This window comes from Panthera onca, chromosome C1 (assembly GCF_046562875.1).
Source record: "Panthera onca isolate mPanOnc1 chromosome C1, mPanOnc1 haplotype 2, whole genome shotgun sequence".
Lineage (NCBI taxonomy): Eukaryota > Metazoa > Chordata > Mammalia > Carnivora > Felidae > Panthera > Panthera onca.
In genome coordinates, this window is record NC_138346.1 from 208,871,822 (window position 1) to 208,887,061 (window position 15,240).

General features: G+C 60.1%; 1 protein-coding gene across 8 annotated transcripts in view; it reads right to left on the reverse strand.

Annotated features, from left to right (window-relative positions):
• The window catches only part of ARHGEF10L (Rho guanine nucleotide exchange factor 10 like), a 143,424-nt gene that overhangs the window by 16,821 nt on the left and 111,363 nt on the right, over positions 1-15,240 (reverse strand). For all 8 annotated transcript variants that reach the window (XM_060621160.3, XM_060621158.3, XM_060621163.3 and 5 more), the window contains one exon: positions 13,460-13,608. In XM_060621160.3, coding sequence (XP_060477143.3) covers positions 13,460-13,608 — 149 coding nt within the window. The remainder of the gene's footprint in view (positions 1-13,459; positions 13,609-15,240) is intronic.

Consider the following 15,240-nt stretch of genomic DNA (forward strand, 5'->3'; position numbering starts at 1 on the left):
CACCAAGACCTTCAAGCGTTTTCCCCGTTGAGATAAGGAAGCTAATGGTGGAGGGGAGCCAAGCCAGGGAGGGCAAGCCTGTGAGAAGGTCAACAAAATTGCTTTTCCGAGCCAGTCCCCAGCGGCTGAGCTCTGCACAGGGCTGAGGGTGGCCTAACAGGTTGGGGGGGTGGGTACAGGAAACTCCAGGGCCCCAGGTTAGGGGAGGAGAGAGGCAGAGCATCGTCCTCCTTTCCCCGTGTGCCAGGCCGCCCTCGAGGGGCACGGTTCTATGGCACAGCTCGCCCCTGACTGGGGGCACCCGGAGAGCAGAAGCTGAAGAGGCAGTAGAAATTTCAGAGCCAGGCCCAGTCCACGCCGTGCAAGGGGAGAGGAGGATCTTTGATCCCTCTGGCCCTCACCCCCAAGTGCTGGCTTTCAGTACTCCTTTTCTCCTTCAGAGAAACCCCGAGCAGCCTGCTGTCCTGAACAGACAATGTTCCAGAAGGCCCAGCCCCGGGCACAACACCAGGTTCAATAGGACACTTCCCGAGGGGCCTTGCTGGGAAGGGCCAGCCGAGGACTCACCGACCCCCATCACAGCCAAGCCGCTGAGGCTGGACCTGACTGCCCACAGTGCCCACCGCCAACGAGCAGACAGACGGACGGACGGGGCAGCGGGGTGGGAGGGGCCCCCAACAGGCTCTGGCTGCAGTCTTTTTTCCAAAAACAGTGCGCACCCATTTGCACACGAGCGCACACGAGCGCACACACGCACGTGTGCTGCACAGGAAAGCATGGGCATGCTCGCCCCTGTGTGCAGCAGGGCTCCTGCCCAGCTCCTAAGAAAGGGCCAGAAGCGTTTCCTGCCTCCCAGAAAGCCAGGCTGCGCTGGAACCGAGAGGCCTAGGGCTGTGGAAAGCCATACCTGAGTCTGCAGCCACTCAGCCCCGCATGCTGTTGTCGGAATCCAATTAAGAGAGAAGTCAGCAGTGGAAATCCGGGCTCATTTCTCCAGAGGCGTGACAAGTCTGCCCCCAGGCCCGAACGACTTTACACAAGGCCTGCGCCAACCCGCAAAGCCCAGCGGTCGGGCGGGTGGGGGAAAGGGCAGGATGTATGACCAACGACACGGAGGCCCAGCCCCTCACCCCTCGGTGATCTCCGGGCTCCCTGAGACCCCTCCCCACTCCAGGAGCCCGCCATGGAGCCAAGTCCTGGGAGTCCTGGCCAAGCCTCCTGGGCACACAGGAGGACTAGGTGGCATCCCGCAGCATGGGTCCCACTACCCCTGGGTGGGGGCAGGTGGCAGGGAGGCCCGGCCCTTGCTGCCCGTTGGGCTCGGTGCTGGCATCCCACTTGTCACCTCTGGACCCCTCCTCTATCCCTAGCTGGTCTTGGAGCCCAGGAGTTGGGGTGGGGGCACCCTCTCTCTAAGAGGACTCTATCCCCCTTGTCTTTGAAGAAGGCCCCCTGCCCAGCTGCCACCAGCACAGCCATGCCCCTGCCTCTGAGCTCTGGGAGGCTCCGTGCTTCCTGCCCACTTGACCCCCATGGTCCAGGCATGGCGATTTGCCAGCTGCTTATCCTGAACCAGGAACTGCTCCGTTGGGACGATAATTCTGGACCAGTGGTCTGCAAACAGTGGCCCTCAGACTATACCAGCCTGCCACCTGTTTGGGGAAATTAAGTTTTCTTGGAACATGGTCACAGCCACATAGAAAAGAATCCATTCCAGTGGCTTGGGAACTCAGCACTCTGACCATACACCCCAGGTCCTTAAGGACAAAAAGATCTGCAAAGAAATCCTGAACTTTACCCAGTAGGCTTGGTGTGGGTGGTGGGACAGGCAGAGCGATCCGGAAACTGTGGTGTGGCTGAAGCTCACTGATGTTGGGGGGTGGAGGTCCGTCATCTGGGATATGAATCAGAGCTGTCCGTATGAACCCTAGCTCTGTGCACCGAAAGGGTCTGGAGCAATGACCCCCAGCAGTGGAGGGCACACCAGGTCTCGATTTCCAGACACCGTTCCTCACGAAAGGGAACCACCATAGGCACCCCAGAGAAATGGCTGATCAGGGCAGGGGAGATAACAGGGGAGCTTAAAAGTCCCGATGCAGAAAAGCAAGGAGGTGCCCAACGAACGACGAAGAAGGTGCCCAAAGGACCCAGGAGCCAACACAAACAGCTCCTGGTGGCCACATCGGAGACAATTTGAGTATTAAAAATAATAATGATGGTCTTGGATTACAGTACACTGGGTTTAAAAAAGAATCTAGGGGCACACGGGCGGCTCAGTCGGTCAGGCATCCGACTCTTGATCTCAGCTCAGGTCACGATCTCAAGGTTCATGAGCTCAAATCCTGCATCGGGCTCTGTGCTGAAATCGGAGAGCCTCGGCATTCTCTCTCTCTCTCTCTCTCTCTCTCTCTCTCTCTCTCTCTCTCTCTGCCCGTCCCGTGCTTATGCTCGTGCACGTTCTCTCTCAAAATAAATAAAAACTTTGAAAGTTAAATCAACATAAAAAAGAATCTATAAACATGTAGAGGTGGTACAGGAAGGGGGGAGGGCTGAGTCCGGGTAAGGAAACCCCTCTGTAAATAATGAAAGTTCAGGATGAAAGTTTGCTGAGGAACAGGATGTTCACACGTTCCGGAAGAATCACCTGCAGGTGACCAAGGAATTAATTACACAGGGAAACCAGTCCCTTTAGGATGGGGACACCTGAAGGACCCGCCTTCACCGAGTGACAGAGGATGAGGACGGGCCAGCCTGCATGTCCTGCCCCCTCGTGTGACGCAGCGAGAAGTGCACAGCTTCCCCACGCAGGATCTGGCCGAACACCCCAAGCCCATCTGGGGGAACACCAAGCAATTCCTGCTTGTGAATGTTTTATGAGACCCTGGCTTGGATTTCTCAAAAAAGTCAGGATCATGGAGACCAAAATAAATAAATAAATAAATAAATAAATAAATAAATAAGGCAGAGAGATTATTCTAGATTAAAAGGAGACTAAAGAGGCCTGAAAAACAAAAGCGAGGTTCAATCCCAGCTGGAGGGTTCGGGAGAGAAGCTATGAAAGATACTTGGGCACAGCTGGGAAATGCCACTCTGCTGATGTTAAATTCCCGGGCACGATAACGCTGTAGAAGTTACGCAGGAGAGCCACGCCGCCCTTCGCTCTTGAGGGGTTAAGCCTCATGATGTCTGCAACGGACTTTTAAATGGTTTAGCCAAAAAAGGGAGCGTACATATAAAGTGCGGAAAGAATTATGGCAAAATGATAACGGTTGGTTAACTAGCTAAAGAATATCTGCGTGGTTTTGTACTATTCTTTCAACTTTACTGTTGAAATTTTAAAAATAAAAAGTTTGGGGGGGGAGGGGGTGACGACTGGGTGGCTCAGGTGGTTAAGCACCGACTTCGACCCAGGGCATGATCTCACAGTTCGTGAGTTCGAGCCCCGCGTCGGGCTCTGTGCTGACAGCTCGGAGCCCAGAGCCTGCTTCATATTCTGTGTGTGTGTGTGTGTGTGTGTGTGTGTGTGTGTGTGTGTGTGTGTCTGTCTGCCCCTTTCCTTCTCATGCTCTGTTTCGGTCTCTCTCAAATATAAAAAATAAACATTAAAAATGTTAAAAATAAATAAAAAGTTTGGGGAGGGGGGAATTTATTTAAAAAAAAAAAAAAAAAAAAAAGCTGGCAGCCAGAGGGAAGGGCCCGGGTCGGAGCCCGGGCTTCTAGCTCATCTCCGTCCAGGTAACTGGCTCTCCTCACACACCTGTCAACGGAGCCTGGAGGAGAAGCCGCCATTTGGGGTCCCGGAAGGCTCCACGGGGAGGGCAGGGCGGGCCTCCGTGAGGAGCTGGTCAGGGAGCTGGGAAGAAACCAGGTGGCCTCACCGGCCCACGGCGGCCCGCCTCCCCTCGCCCCGCGGCAGGGGTGCACACAGAGGGTTTCAGGTGACTGACACTGCTCCAAATAGTGCTGACACAGCCCGGCCTCCATCCTACAAAATTTATGTGCCTCCAGGTGCCGCTTCTGTGCTTGGTTTCTATAAATCGCCAGGGTGAGCAGCTCAGCACTCAAAGTCATTAGAGCTGAGAAGGTGCCACGCGGCCAGGCAGGAGCGCTAGGGTGGTCGGGGCTGGCCGGGGGCTGCCGAGGAAATGGCAGAAGGCTGGCGCAGCTACGGCCCGTGGGCACCTACTGTGTGCCAGGCCCTTCCCGTGCTGTAGGACTGCATCCTTGCAGAGACCTTTACGAGAGAAGAGGGACCACCCGGAAAGGGGAACATGAGCACAGGTGACCCCACGGGGCAGGGGCTGGGGCAGGGGCGCAGCTGGACTCCCAGCTCGGGACTTACCCCCAGACATCTCTGACCGAACGACCCAGCAGAATGGAGGCATACGCGGGGCCCTCCTCCCCACCCCCTGCTTGGTCCCCAGGGCGGGCTGTCCGGCAGGCACAGTCATGGGCCCCTCCAGAGATCACCCACGGAGCACTCGCCAGCCCCTTGGCCAACCCTGCCTCTGCGTAACGCCCCAGCCACCTGGGATGAGGGCCCCTCCCTGCCGTCCCCATCTAACAGGCAGGACACGGAGGCTTCGAGAAATCAATGGTGTGGGGTCACTCCACCAGCCTGGGGCCGGGCTGGGAACGGAGACACAGGGGTCCCGCTCTGATCCGCTGCTCTGGGTAAGGCACCATCTGTGGTTTAAAGGCAATCGGCATGACGACTCCCGTCCCTTTCTTTATCTGTCTTATTCTTATCAACGCGTCACAGCTGAGAAAACGGAGAGGCTGAATGACACTCACAAAGTCACTGCACAGGAAACGGGGGGGGGGGGGGAGGTGGTGGCCAGGATTCCAGCTCAGGGTGACCAACCGCCCCGGTCTGCCTGGGGAGGCACCTCTGTAGCACCAGAAGTCCAACGCCCTGTCCTGGGCAAGCTGGGACGGTCCCCCAGAGGGACCCCACAGGCCACACCTGGTCTCCCGGCCACGCACAGACACCTTTGTGCCTCCACACACCTCCTCCAGAGTCCCACCTGCTCACGGCCAAGGGATCACGTGCCAGAAGCAGAGGGGTCCTTCCGGCGCATTTCTCAGGGGGGCCCAGGACGTGACACCCGCTTCCCCCTCTCACCGGCAAGTCGGTCAGCACCCCTGGGGCTCAGCCGACTCATCTCTAAACTGGGGGTGAGGTCGTGTCTGGCTAACAAGAGACGTGACCTGGTGCTGGGCTCTTCCAGCTCAGGGCCACCCCGGGAACCGAAAAGGGAAGGACGGACGGGTGGAGGTCCCCGCACAGCTCCAAGACTGCCAGCCTGTCCCGAACTTTCAACAACCCCGTTTTGGAATCAACTGTGAAAGACTTGGCATCCCTGGTGCATTTTTTCCAGAAAGACGGTCAACTGCTTAGTCTGCAAACCATTTTTGCCCGTGCCTCTAAAAACTAAACTAAAATCCATTGGTGCAGCGGCTACTCTGGAGGGAGTAGAATATGAAAAGCACCTCCGAGCGTGGGCCACTGAGAGTCCCCTCGTTAGTTCCTATTTAATTTCCTTCTGTTGTCCTGGGTTACGTGAGGCGGCAGGCAGTTCCTCTCCACCTGAGGGGGGACGCCGGGCTGTGGGCCACCCGGGGCCACCCAGCACCTTCAGAGGGAGTCTGGCCCTAGCACGTGCCCCAGCCCTGCCCTGCCCTGTGCAAGCAGTGCCCCGGCTGAGCCTGCGGTCTGCCTCTGCCCCAGCCACCGCGGGGGCCCCAGCAAGACAGGGCAGACACAGGACACGCACCTACAGCACCCACAGCACCCGAGCACGTCTGGGCCCCGCTCGCCGCAGCTCAGCTCAGCTCACGGAGTCCCCGCAATCCCCTCCAAGGGGTAGGACCACTGAGCATCTGGGCAGACTGGGGAACTGAGGCTCGGAGGGGGCGTGACCTGCCTGGAAATAGCCGGGCTGAGCTCAGTGTGCCTGGCTCACCTTCTGTGTGACACTTTCATCAGCGGCTTCCTGCTCAGAAGAGGCAGTGAGGTCATGGGCTCCGGGCCAGACTGTCAGGGGCAGCTCCCCGGCTTCCTGCCTCTACCTCCCCGACTTTGGGGTGATAAGGCGAATGCCACATAGGGCTGCTGTAAAGATCCCAGGAGTCGCGACTGGCAAAGGCCTTGGAACAGCCACTGGGACAAGGGAGTTTCAATGAGCGTCCACCCCACGGCCCCACCCCCACCACCGCACCCACGCCAAAGGAGCGGGTGCACGAGAGCAGGGTGGCCCAGCGCAGGGACCGAAGTGCCAGTCAGTGCCCAGCCCTGTGCCCGAGGGCTGGGAGAGGCGGGCAAGTGTGTGATGGGAGCTTTGTTCGGGAAAGATCCTCCAGCAGCCCGGCCTCAGAAACAGTTCCGGGTGCCTGCTACGCTTGCAGCCTTCTCTGCTTTGCTTCCCTGCGGGCCCCACCTGACTGAGCCTGAGCGATGCCAATCCAGGCACGTCACCTCACCGGGTGTCCCGAGAGGTCCTGACCGAGCCCTTCCTGTCACCGTACGACAGCTGTGACACTTGGTGTTTCACGTACATTGAGCCGCCGGTCCTGGGCTCCGTTCTGTAATTATCCCCATTTTACAGGTGGGGATGTGGAGGCACTCAGCGGCGGAACCCAGGGCTGAAGCCAGTCAGCCCAGCTCCCCAGCCCACACGGACCGCGATGCGAGCTCGCCCAGACACGGAAGCAGGACTGCCTCCTTGGAGCTTCCAGCCCAGCACACCCTCCCCCAGCCGGCTGCCAGGCTTGAGATGACCATTTGAATGTGCGAGGCACCGGCCTGAACCCCTTCCTGTGTGATCTCACTCAATCTGTGATTACACCCGGAGTCTGGTTCTGGGCTTAGGCTCCCAGCCTCCACTGCATCAAGGCCCAGCCTGGGGCCCGGCATTCAGGGGTCCGTCCGCGGCTCTGTGTGTCTTTGCCAGGTTCTGGGGGGCTGGGCAGCTGGTCCAGTGATGTCTGTCCTACAGGGCTCAGAGCGGAGGGTAACCGCAGAGGGGGCGTGAGGGGGGCACATGGGAGAGCCAGATAGACCGGAGGACAGACTGACAGCCAGAGACGCTGGGGGCAGGGGCTCAGACACAGAGGACTGCCACCTGCCGCCATCGTCTGCCCCCTCCCTCACCTGCAGCCCCCAACTGTTCTCTCTGTAATAACCTCTTCTATCTGTCTTCCCTTCACCACCTCCCTCCTCTCTTCCATGGCTTCACAGAACCTGCTCCCTGAGCCGACAGCTTCTTGGGTTCAGCCAAACAACTTGTTTTTAAACCATGAAGTCCTTTACCAACCTAAATCTTCTAGGACGGGGGAGACCAACTATGAGATACAAGAAAGATCTGAGCTCTTCCCGGTGAGGAGACAGGGGGCCTGGAGCCCTGCCCCTCAACCATCCCCAGGCCCGTAGGACATCCCTGGAGATCCCTCTTCGCAGCCCCCCGATGCCCGGAGCAGGGTCAGCCCTGAGCTATGCCTGACCCCTCGACGCATCCCCCAGGAGGGGGGGGGGCTCCCAGGATCCCCAAACCCACCCCCACCCCCTACCCTTCACAAGCTCCCTGAAAGGAAGTTCTTCTAAAAGTCTAACCTCCATTCTTCCTACTGATGGAAAACGCTCGCTATCCTTGTTACTGTCTGAGCCTCCTGGGAAGTCTCTGGTCTTTAGAAAATCAGTGTCTCAAGTTTCACCAGCCAATTTTTAATTTAAAAAATAAATAACAGGCCGACAATAATAATGATGTGCGCACTTAAAAAACTAAGACAAAACCGTGGAACAGAGAGGACTCAATGCAGTGACATGAGCCCTGCCCCGCACACTCAGGGGGCCCCCAGCACCCCGAGGACTGGGTGAATCTTTCCGCCCTCATGCCAATTTGCATAGCATTACCCAGGAAACCCCGCGCCTAGACTTCGCTTTTGCAAATTCCCACCCGTTTCGTGTCATAAATAAGACGGGAGACAGAAAACTAATACAGCCCGGGGATGCATTATTCATACCACATCACACTGTTATGATAGATTTACAACAGCTAATACATGCAAACTAAGTTTGGGCACTAAACGTGAAAATTAAGGGTAGGGAAGGTGGGTGTATGCGGGGGTGGGCAGGGGGACATCTGGGGGCTGTCGGTGTCCAGGAATCCAGAGAAGTTTCTTCTCGGGCATGCTTGGCGACAAAAAGCATCAGTGCCTGTATCGGAGGCCAGCGCCTGGGTGCCAGGGGGGCGTGGCAGCCGCAGGAAGTTCGGAAGCCAGTGCGAGGTGGGATTACTAACAGCAGGCACTGTGGGAAGCACCTTTCATGGGCTCGGTGCTGAGCTCTGAAGCAGGCTAACATCACACCCCCTGTTCTGCACATCCCCTGCCCAAATCTGCCCTCCTCGCTGAGCGGGCCCGCCATACTCCGAGCCCATTCCCCGAAGGGGCGTCCCCAAGGCCTTCACGGCCCTTCCCTGAGCACCTGCTATGCGTCAGCCTGGTCTCTGCAGTGGGAGCCAACCGGGCGTGCTCCTGCCCTCACTCAGCCTCGGTCTGGTTAATCTGGTAACTGTCCCCAAAACATCAACACGCGGCCGTGGCCAGTGCTACGAAGGAGAATGGCCTGGTGTCACGGCAGCGGGTCACAGGGGTATGACCCAGTGCACGTGGAGGAGGGGAGGTGGTCCAGACAGGCTTCTCCGCGGGTGGGAATGGGGGAGCCAGGGTCTAATGAGCGCGACGCTGCCCCCATTAACCCTCTCAACAGCCCTGCGGGACAGGCGCCAGGCCCGGTCCCCAAACACGGACACAACCTGCCCCGTGTCCCAGCACTCTCCAGGCACCTGTCCCCAGTAAGGTTTTTTTTTTTGTTGTTGTTGTTGTTGTTTTTAATTAAGATGCAACAATCATCCCACAGCCGGCTTCCCCTCCAGCGATCGGTTAAAATGAAGTCCATACGACTGGATTAGACTTTGAAGGTGCCGATCTAGATAATGAACAGGAGGACGCGGTGTTGACACAGGCCCTGGTGAGCTACATGATTATTTAACAGGCCTCGCCGCCATTCCGCTGGGATCAAGGAGCTGAACAAGCAGTTGGTGGACGAGCGTCCAGCCGAGAGACAGACTGTGGGCACCGGCCCCGCGGGGGACAGGCTCAGTGAGGTCAGGGGCGGCTGACGGGGGCACAAGCGGGCCTAAATGGAGACGGCTGCAGGGGGCGGGGGCGCAGCTCAGGGGCCTGGTCCCGGGGAGCCCTCCGAACTGTGTCTGCGCACCATCGGGCTGACTCCAGCCCGGCTCACGGTGCCTCCCCTGCTCCAGCATCATCCCCGCCTCCTCCCTTCCTGCCCTCAGCACAGACACGCGCCTGCCCGGCCCGGCTCAGGGGTCCTGACCTCCAGGAACCTCGCCTGCTCCTGTCCCTCCTCTGGCTGCATCTGGCACCCCTCATGGCTCCCTTGGGTTCCCGCTGGGCCTGGGCCTGCCCCCTCCCGGTCTCCCCACCCTGGGTTGACACTGACTACCCCAGGTCTGCTCCCCACACCGGACTCTGAGCTCCCCGCGAGCTGAGAGCAGGTGCTACTCGTGTCCATCGATCCCTGCAGCACCCCACACAGAGGGCCTGGAAATCAGGACACCCCCCTGTCCGTCCACCATGACTATTTACTCAGATCACTGCTATGTAAGCTGGACACCGGGGAAATGAAAATGAACAGGCAGCAATCCTTAGCCTGAGAGACGTGTTGGCGGAGAAAGCAAGTATATAAACGAATGACAGTTCCCAGGAGCTACGTGTAACAGGACAGAAGCTGTAGGGGACAAATGCAGCCCAAAGGAGACAGCCTTCCATCTACCCAGGCGGCCAACACAGAGGTCAAGAGCAGACTCAGGAGTCAGATGCCTGTGCTCAGAACCCAACTCCGCCTCCTTCTAGCTGTGTGACCTTGGGCAAGTCACTTAACCTCTCTGTGCCTCTGTTTCCTCATCCGTGAAGTGGGAGGGTTAAACAAGTTAATTCATGCAAAATACTTAAAACCCATACCTGATCCACACCAAGTACTCAAGATGTTTCGGTTATTATTATTTCCTGGGGGTGGGAGAAAACCAGGCAAAGCCTCTCAGAGTCGACGCGAGGCCGACGTTAACTCACTGTGTCTTCACATCTGGCCCAGAGCCCCGCTCACCACACCTGCAGCCACCAACGCACTCCGGGGCCTTCTGGCTTGGAGCACCGAGCAGTTGTAAGTATCTCAAATCCCCATCGAGGGTTTTCTCAGGCCTGGGGCAGAGGTGCGCGCCGGGCCCTAGGCGGCTGTGCGAGAGCACGGCAGCCCGGACGGCAGCCGGGTCTCCAGGCTGCTCCCCCAGGCCTGGCTGACCGTGTGCTGGGCACCAACGAGAGCGTCACTAGCCGCGGCCGGACGGAGCTTGCTTCCAGAGCCCCGGCGCTGAGGTGGGCAGGCTTCCTCTATTCCAAGCGGCAGCGGAGTGCAGCTTTATTAAAAATGCACGGCGATCACCTCATCACTGGAGGGTTGTGGGGACCGCATGGCACAGCGCGCGAGCTTTCCGGTCTCCCTGGCCGCAGAGGGGGCGCGTGCTCCCTCTGACCCGCCACCCCTTCTTCCGTCCAGCCTCCTGCACCCGACGCCCCCCTGACACCCCCCCGTGGCGTGCAAAGCAGGTGAAAGGCCATATTGATCCCCTTCTTGAGAGCAGCTGATCCACAACTAATCTTGAATCATCACGGCCTTGAGCTGCAGCACGGTGGCCGCGTGGCCCCAGGGCCGGTCGGGCCAGAGCGGGGCTCCTGGGCCTGGGTAGGACTGTGCTGCGGCTGGCGGGCGGCAAGATCGGGTGAGAGATGGCTGGGGCCCGGCCTCGCCCGTGTCCTGCCCTCCGTCCAACTGTCCCACCCTCCCAGGACCGCCGTCGGCAGGAGGCGAGGCCCCTGCCAGTGACCCAAGACGACGGCGCGCCCGGGGTGCAGACACGTGCAACACCGACCCAAAGGGAGCTGGATTCTCCAAATAAGCCACATATGCCGCAACGAGGATTTAGGTTAGGGGCCTGATTACAGGGATGACTCGTGCTCACTGAACACCTGCCGTGTGCCAGGCCCCGGGGTGAAATAACCGTTTTCCATAAATGTTCTCACTCGACCCTCTAGAAGTACTATTAACATCTCACTTCACGGATGAAGCGACTGAGGCCCAGGAAGGCTCGGTGCCTGGTCCAAGGGTGCACAGCTTGGCCGGACAGAGCAGGGCCACCCAGCTGGCCGGCCAGCTCCACACCTCCAAGGGCTCGGGACGCCCAGAGAACTCGGCGTGCGGGGCGGGGGGGGGGGGGGGGGGATGGCCAGGACAGAGATGGGGCCACTGCCTTTGGTGATGGCCCCCATTCCCTCTCCAGGAAGTCTCAGGGCCCAGGGGAGGGGGGTGGAGAGGGGAGGGGAAGAGATACGTTCTGCTGTGCCACTCAGGCCCCACTGCCCACACCTTCTCCCCAGCAACCAACAGCCACTGACCCCCCCAGGCCTGTGCTTTCTGGGTCCTCGGGACCCTTCCTCAGACAATTCTTCTTCTGAAACACCTCTTCGTTCACGTCCTGCCTCCCAATGTCCTCAGCTGCCTCCTCTCCCCCACCCCTGCCCCATTTCCCCTGTTGGCATGAGGAGCAGGTCCTCTGGCCAACAGGGGAGTCGAAGAGCCTACACCTGCTCATCTCATCCTCTCTCTGCTCTTGGCTTCTTCATATCTCTGGGCTCACTTTTCCCACGTAGAGAACAAGGTTGTGTCTCCCCCATCGGACTGGAGGCCCTCAAGGGCAGGGCTGGGCCTTCCCCCATCAGACTGGAGGCCCTCAAGGGAGGGGCTGTGTCTCCCCCATCAGTCTGGAGGCCACCATGTGCAAGACTGGGACCCCTCCTCCCTTCCCCACCTGCCCTCAACCAGGCCCCAGTGCTCAGCTACCGGCCGAGGGCCCCTCACCACTCTCCTCCGAGAGTCAGAACCTGCACAGGGTTCGAGCAGGGGAGAGCAGAGGCGGCACCTGGGCCTGCTGTGAGGACAGTGCAGGGACACTGGGGGAGGGGCTGCAGGAGGTGAGCCAAAGGCTCCAAGATGGGCCTCATCCTTCCTCCTGCCTGGGGGCTTGAGACCCAGGAGTTTAGGGGACCCCGAAGGCCCTGGGGAGCCAAGTCTCCCTGCTCTCCTTCCTCTCAGAAGGGGGAGGAGGTGAGAGGCCCCCAGAGCAAATCAGGCGCTGGGAAGGGGGCCTGTGGCTACAACGGCTCAGGGCTCCCCTCCCCGCTCTGGCTTTCCCCCCAGGAAAAGGAAAAAGAACAACAAGAAATCCAGAGCGGGAGGTAGCAGACTCCTTCCTGCTCACGCCTCCCTGGCCCCTCCCTGGAGTGTCCCTCCCCCTGCGTCCACCCTGACCCTGGCCAGGCCCAGCTGCACCAGTGAGGTCACGGGTCCTCAGGCTCTGTCCCCAGAGCGGAGCCCAGGAGTCACCTTCAGCCCCCAACCCCCTTCTCCTCTAAAGGACAATTAGAACTCAAAGCCTCAACCCTCTGGTTCTATTCGCCCACAGCTCCCTGGGCCTCAGTCTCCCCCCTGACCTGGCTCCCATCGCCTGCGATCTTACGACGGCAAGACTCCCGTAGTGCTCTCTCCTGCCTGTCGAGTAGCCAATTTACAGCCGGTCTGCAGAGATGACTGACCAGGCGAGCAAACGGTAATGGCCCCCCCCTCACAGAAGCTCGCCCGGGGCATCGGTCTGTTCCGACCCTGAGCCTGAACCCAGACCTCTCTTCTGGGCCCGGTCATCAAGGCCTCATTCCACGCTGATAATCCAGACAAATCACATGATGGCAAACGTCACCGAAATACCACTGGGGAGCCACACCCAAGTCTCACGCCTGCCACCCAGGATGGGCCCCAGGGTGTGGAGAGACGGGGTGAGCAATGCTGTTGGGAGGCGACAGGCACGGGCCCAGCCTGAGTCCAGACAGAGGCCCCGCGTGGAGGCCCTCATCCCAGGGGCCAAGGCGCAGGCCGTGCTCTGCCCGCAACGGAGCAGGGAGCACCCAGCAGCCTCCAGGTCCACACTATTTAAAGAGCCCAGCCCCCAGGACAGCTGCATCCACACTGGCCTCCCCTCAGCACAGCCAGGCCCCAGGTACAGTGCAAGGCAAGGACCCCAGTTCCAGCCCCACAGGCAGCAGGAGAGCACGGCCCAGTGGTCGTGACCCTTCCCCTCCAGGCAGCCCAGGGATGACGCCAGGGCAGAGGGCAGGGCCCGGCAGTGATTTGGGGGCCCCTCTGCTTCTCAGCAAACCCTCACTGATCCCTGAGACACAGCTGGAACCATGGGAAGGGTCTGCAGGGCTCTGCCCAGTAAGACGGCCCCGCGGGCCGGAGGCCTCGAGCCACAGGTAGGGCCAGTACCTGAGTCTGCAAGCTAGTGGCATCTAACACAGTGACCCGAGGCCCACAGCTGGCCCACACGGCATCCTCCAGGCTCAGCAGGGTGCGGACAGGTCCTGGCCCCACAGTCAGGCACACGGGAGGGCTCTCCAGGTCCCAGGGGACACCACCTGCAGGGAGAGGAAAAAAGCAGGTCAGGAGGGGGGAGGGGCACTCCTCAACCCTTGGGAACGGATGGGAACCCTCCGCAGAGGGCCCAGGAGGGCCCCACCAGCACCTGCTCGACCCTCTCTGTGGCCCTTCTCCCTCCTCCAGAGGGTCGGGGCTGTTCGTACCTGCCTCCGTTGTGCCCCACCCCCTCTGGGGGCTGAACCCCCCAATTCGCCCTCCTGCTCCCCTCCTTTATCTTTCCCGCTTTCATTCCCTCCCTCTCTCCCTTTCCCTCTCTCTTCTGTTCATCCCACGCACACTTAGTGAGCGCCAACTCCGTGCCAGGCCCCGTGCTGCGCCCTGGGAAGAGCGCAGACCCTGCCCTCAAAGAACCCCCCTGCTGGCTGGAGAAGCCAAGGGGCTGGTTAATCAGCAGTCCCCATACAAGGTGACAAGCACAAGTGACCGGGCACGCACAGCGGGCCTTGAGGACTTCGAGGCAAAGGGGGAAATTCGGCACGGGGGAAATCCCAGGAGGTTTCCCAGGATCGGCAGCATCCGCACAGTCCTGCCAAGAAGGCCGCACAGCATGGTGGGAAGTGCCTTGACCTGGTTCTGCTGGAAAGTCAATCGGGACTCAGAGCACATCTCTCCCCCCTCTCAGGGCCTCAGTTTCCCTATCTGTAAAATGGGGCAACCACCAACGTGGTCTCCGAGGACTTTTTCTACACGTTTCTGGCCGACTCTTGCCATCTCAGAGACTCCAGGACACTCTTGTCACCTGTACCAAGAGCTCTGATGGCCTCCTGACCCGGCTCTGGACACGATTCTCCCCTGCCCACCCCAGGGGTGCTCGGCCGACCCGAGAACATGCCCGGAATATCCCCGGGCGTGTGAGACAGGCGTTTCTCTGAGGTCACACTCAAGGCCACACAGAACCCCCGGGGCCACCCTGTCTTGCCAGCATACCGGGTGAGAAGTGGGGGGCGTGGAGAGGGAATCTGGGGCACACAATGGAGACAGGCGGCGGTGGCTGGGGCCTGGGAAGAGGGCAGAGGCCGCTGCTGGCGTGCCAGTGCCCGGCCGCCCTCAGAGCCCCCCCACCGGGCCCCTGTCATAGCCCTTCCCTCCGAGCCAGCTGCTGGGGGCCGGGGCGGGGCATGACGGGGCACAGCTGTCTGCAGGGCTGGGGGGGCCACCGGGGCACCCGGTGGAAGTCGCCGCTTGGGTGCATCGGGAGGAGCCCTCGGAGGACAGACCAGATGCCCTCCCACCCCCGACCCCCAGCTTTCCCTCTTCCTCTACCCCTCCCCCACCCATAAAACGGGGTCTCCTCTCGCCCTTCTGTCCCACTGACAGCTGGCAGGCTCCCGGGTCACCTAGGAGGTGGGGGATAGGGTCTTTCCAGCCCATGAACATGAACACACGGGGAGTAGGCTGGGCCGGAACCCTGGCCGCAGCCTCCAACCTTCTACAAGACCTCAGACAGGGGACTTCACCTCTCGGAGCCTCATCTGTAAAATGGGCGTGACAGGAGCGCCTGCACGTCGCAGAATCAGAGGAGACACGCAGAACACGCGGCACGGGGTGGCACCCAGTCAGGAGCTCTGACAGCTTTGACCTGCCAGGTCGGCACTACCAGGCGCTCTGCT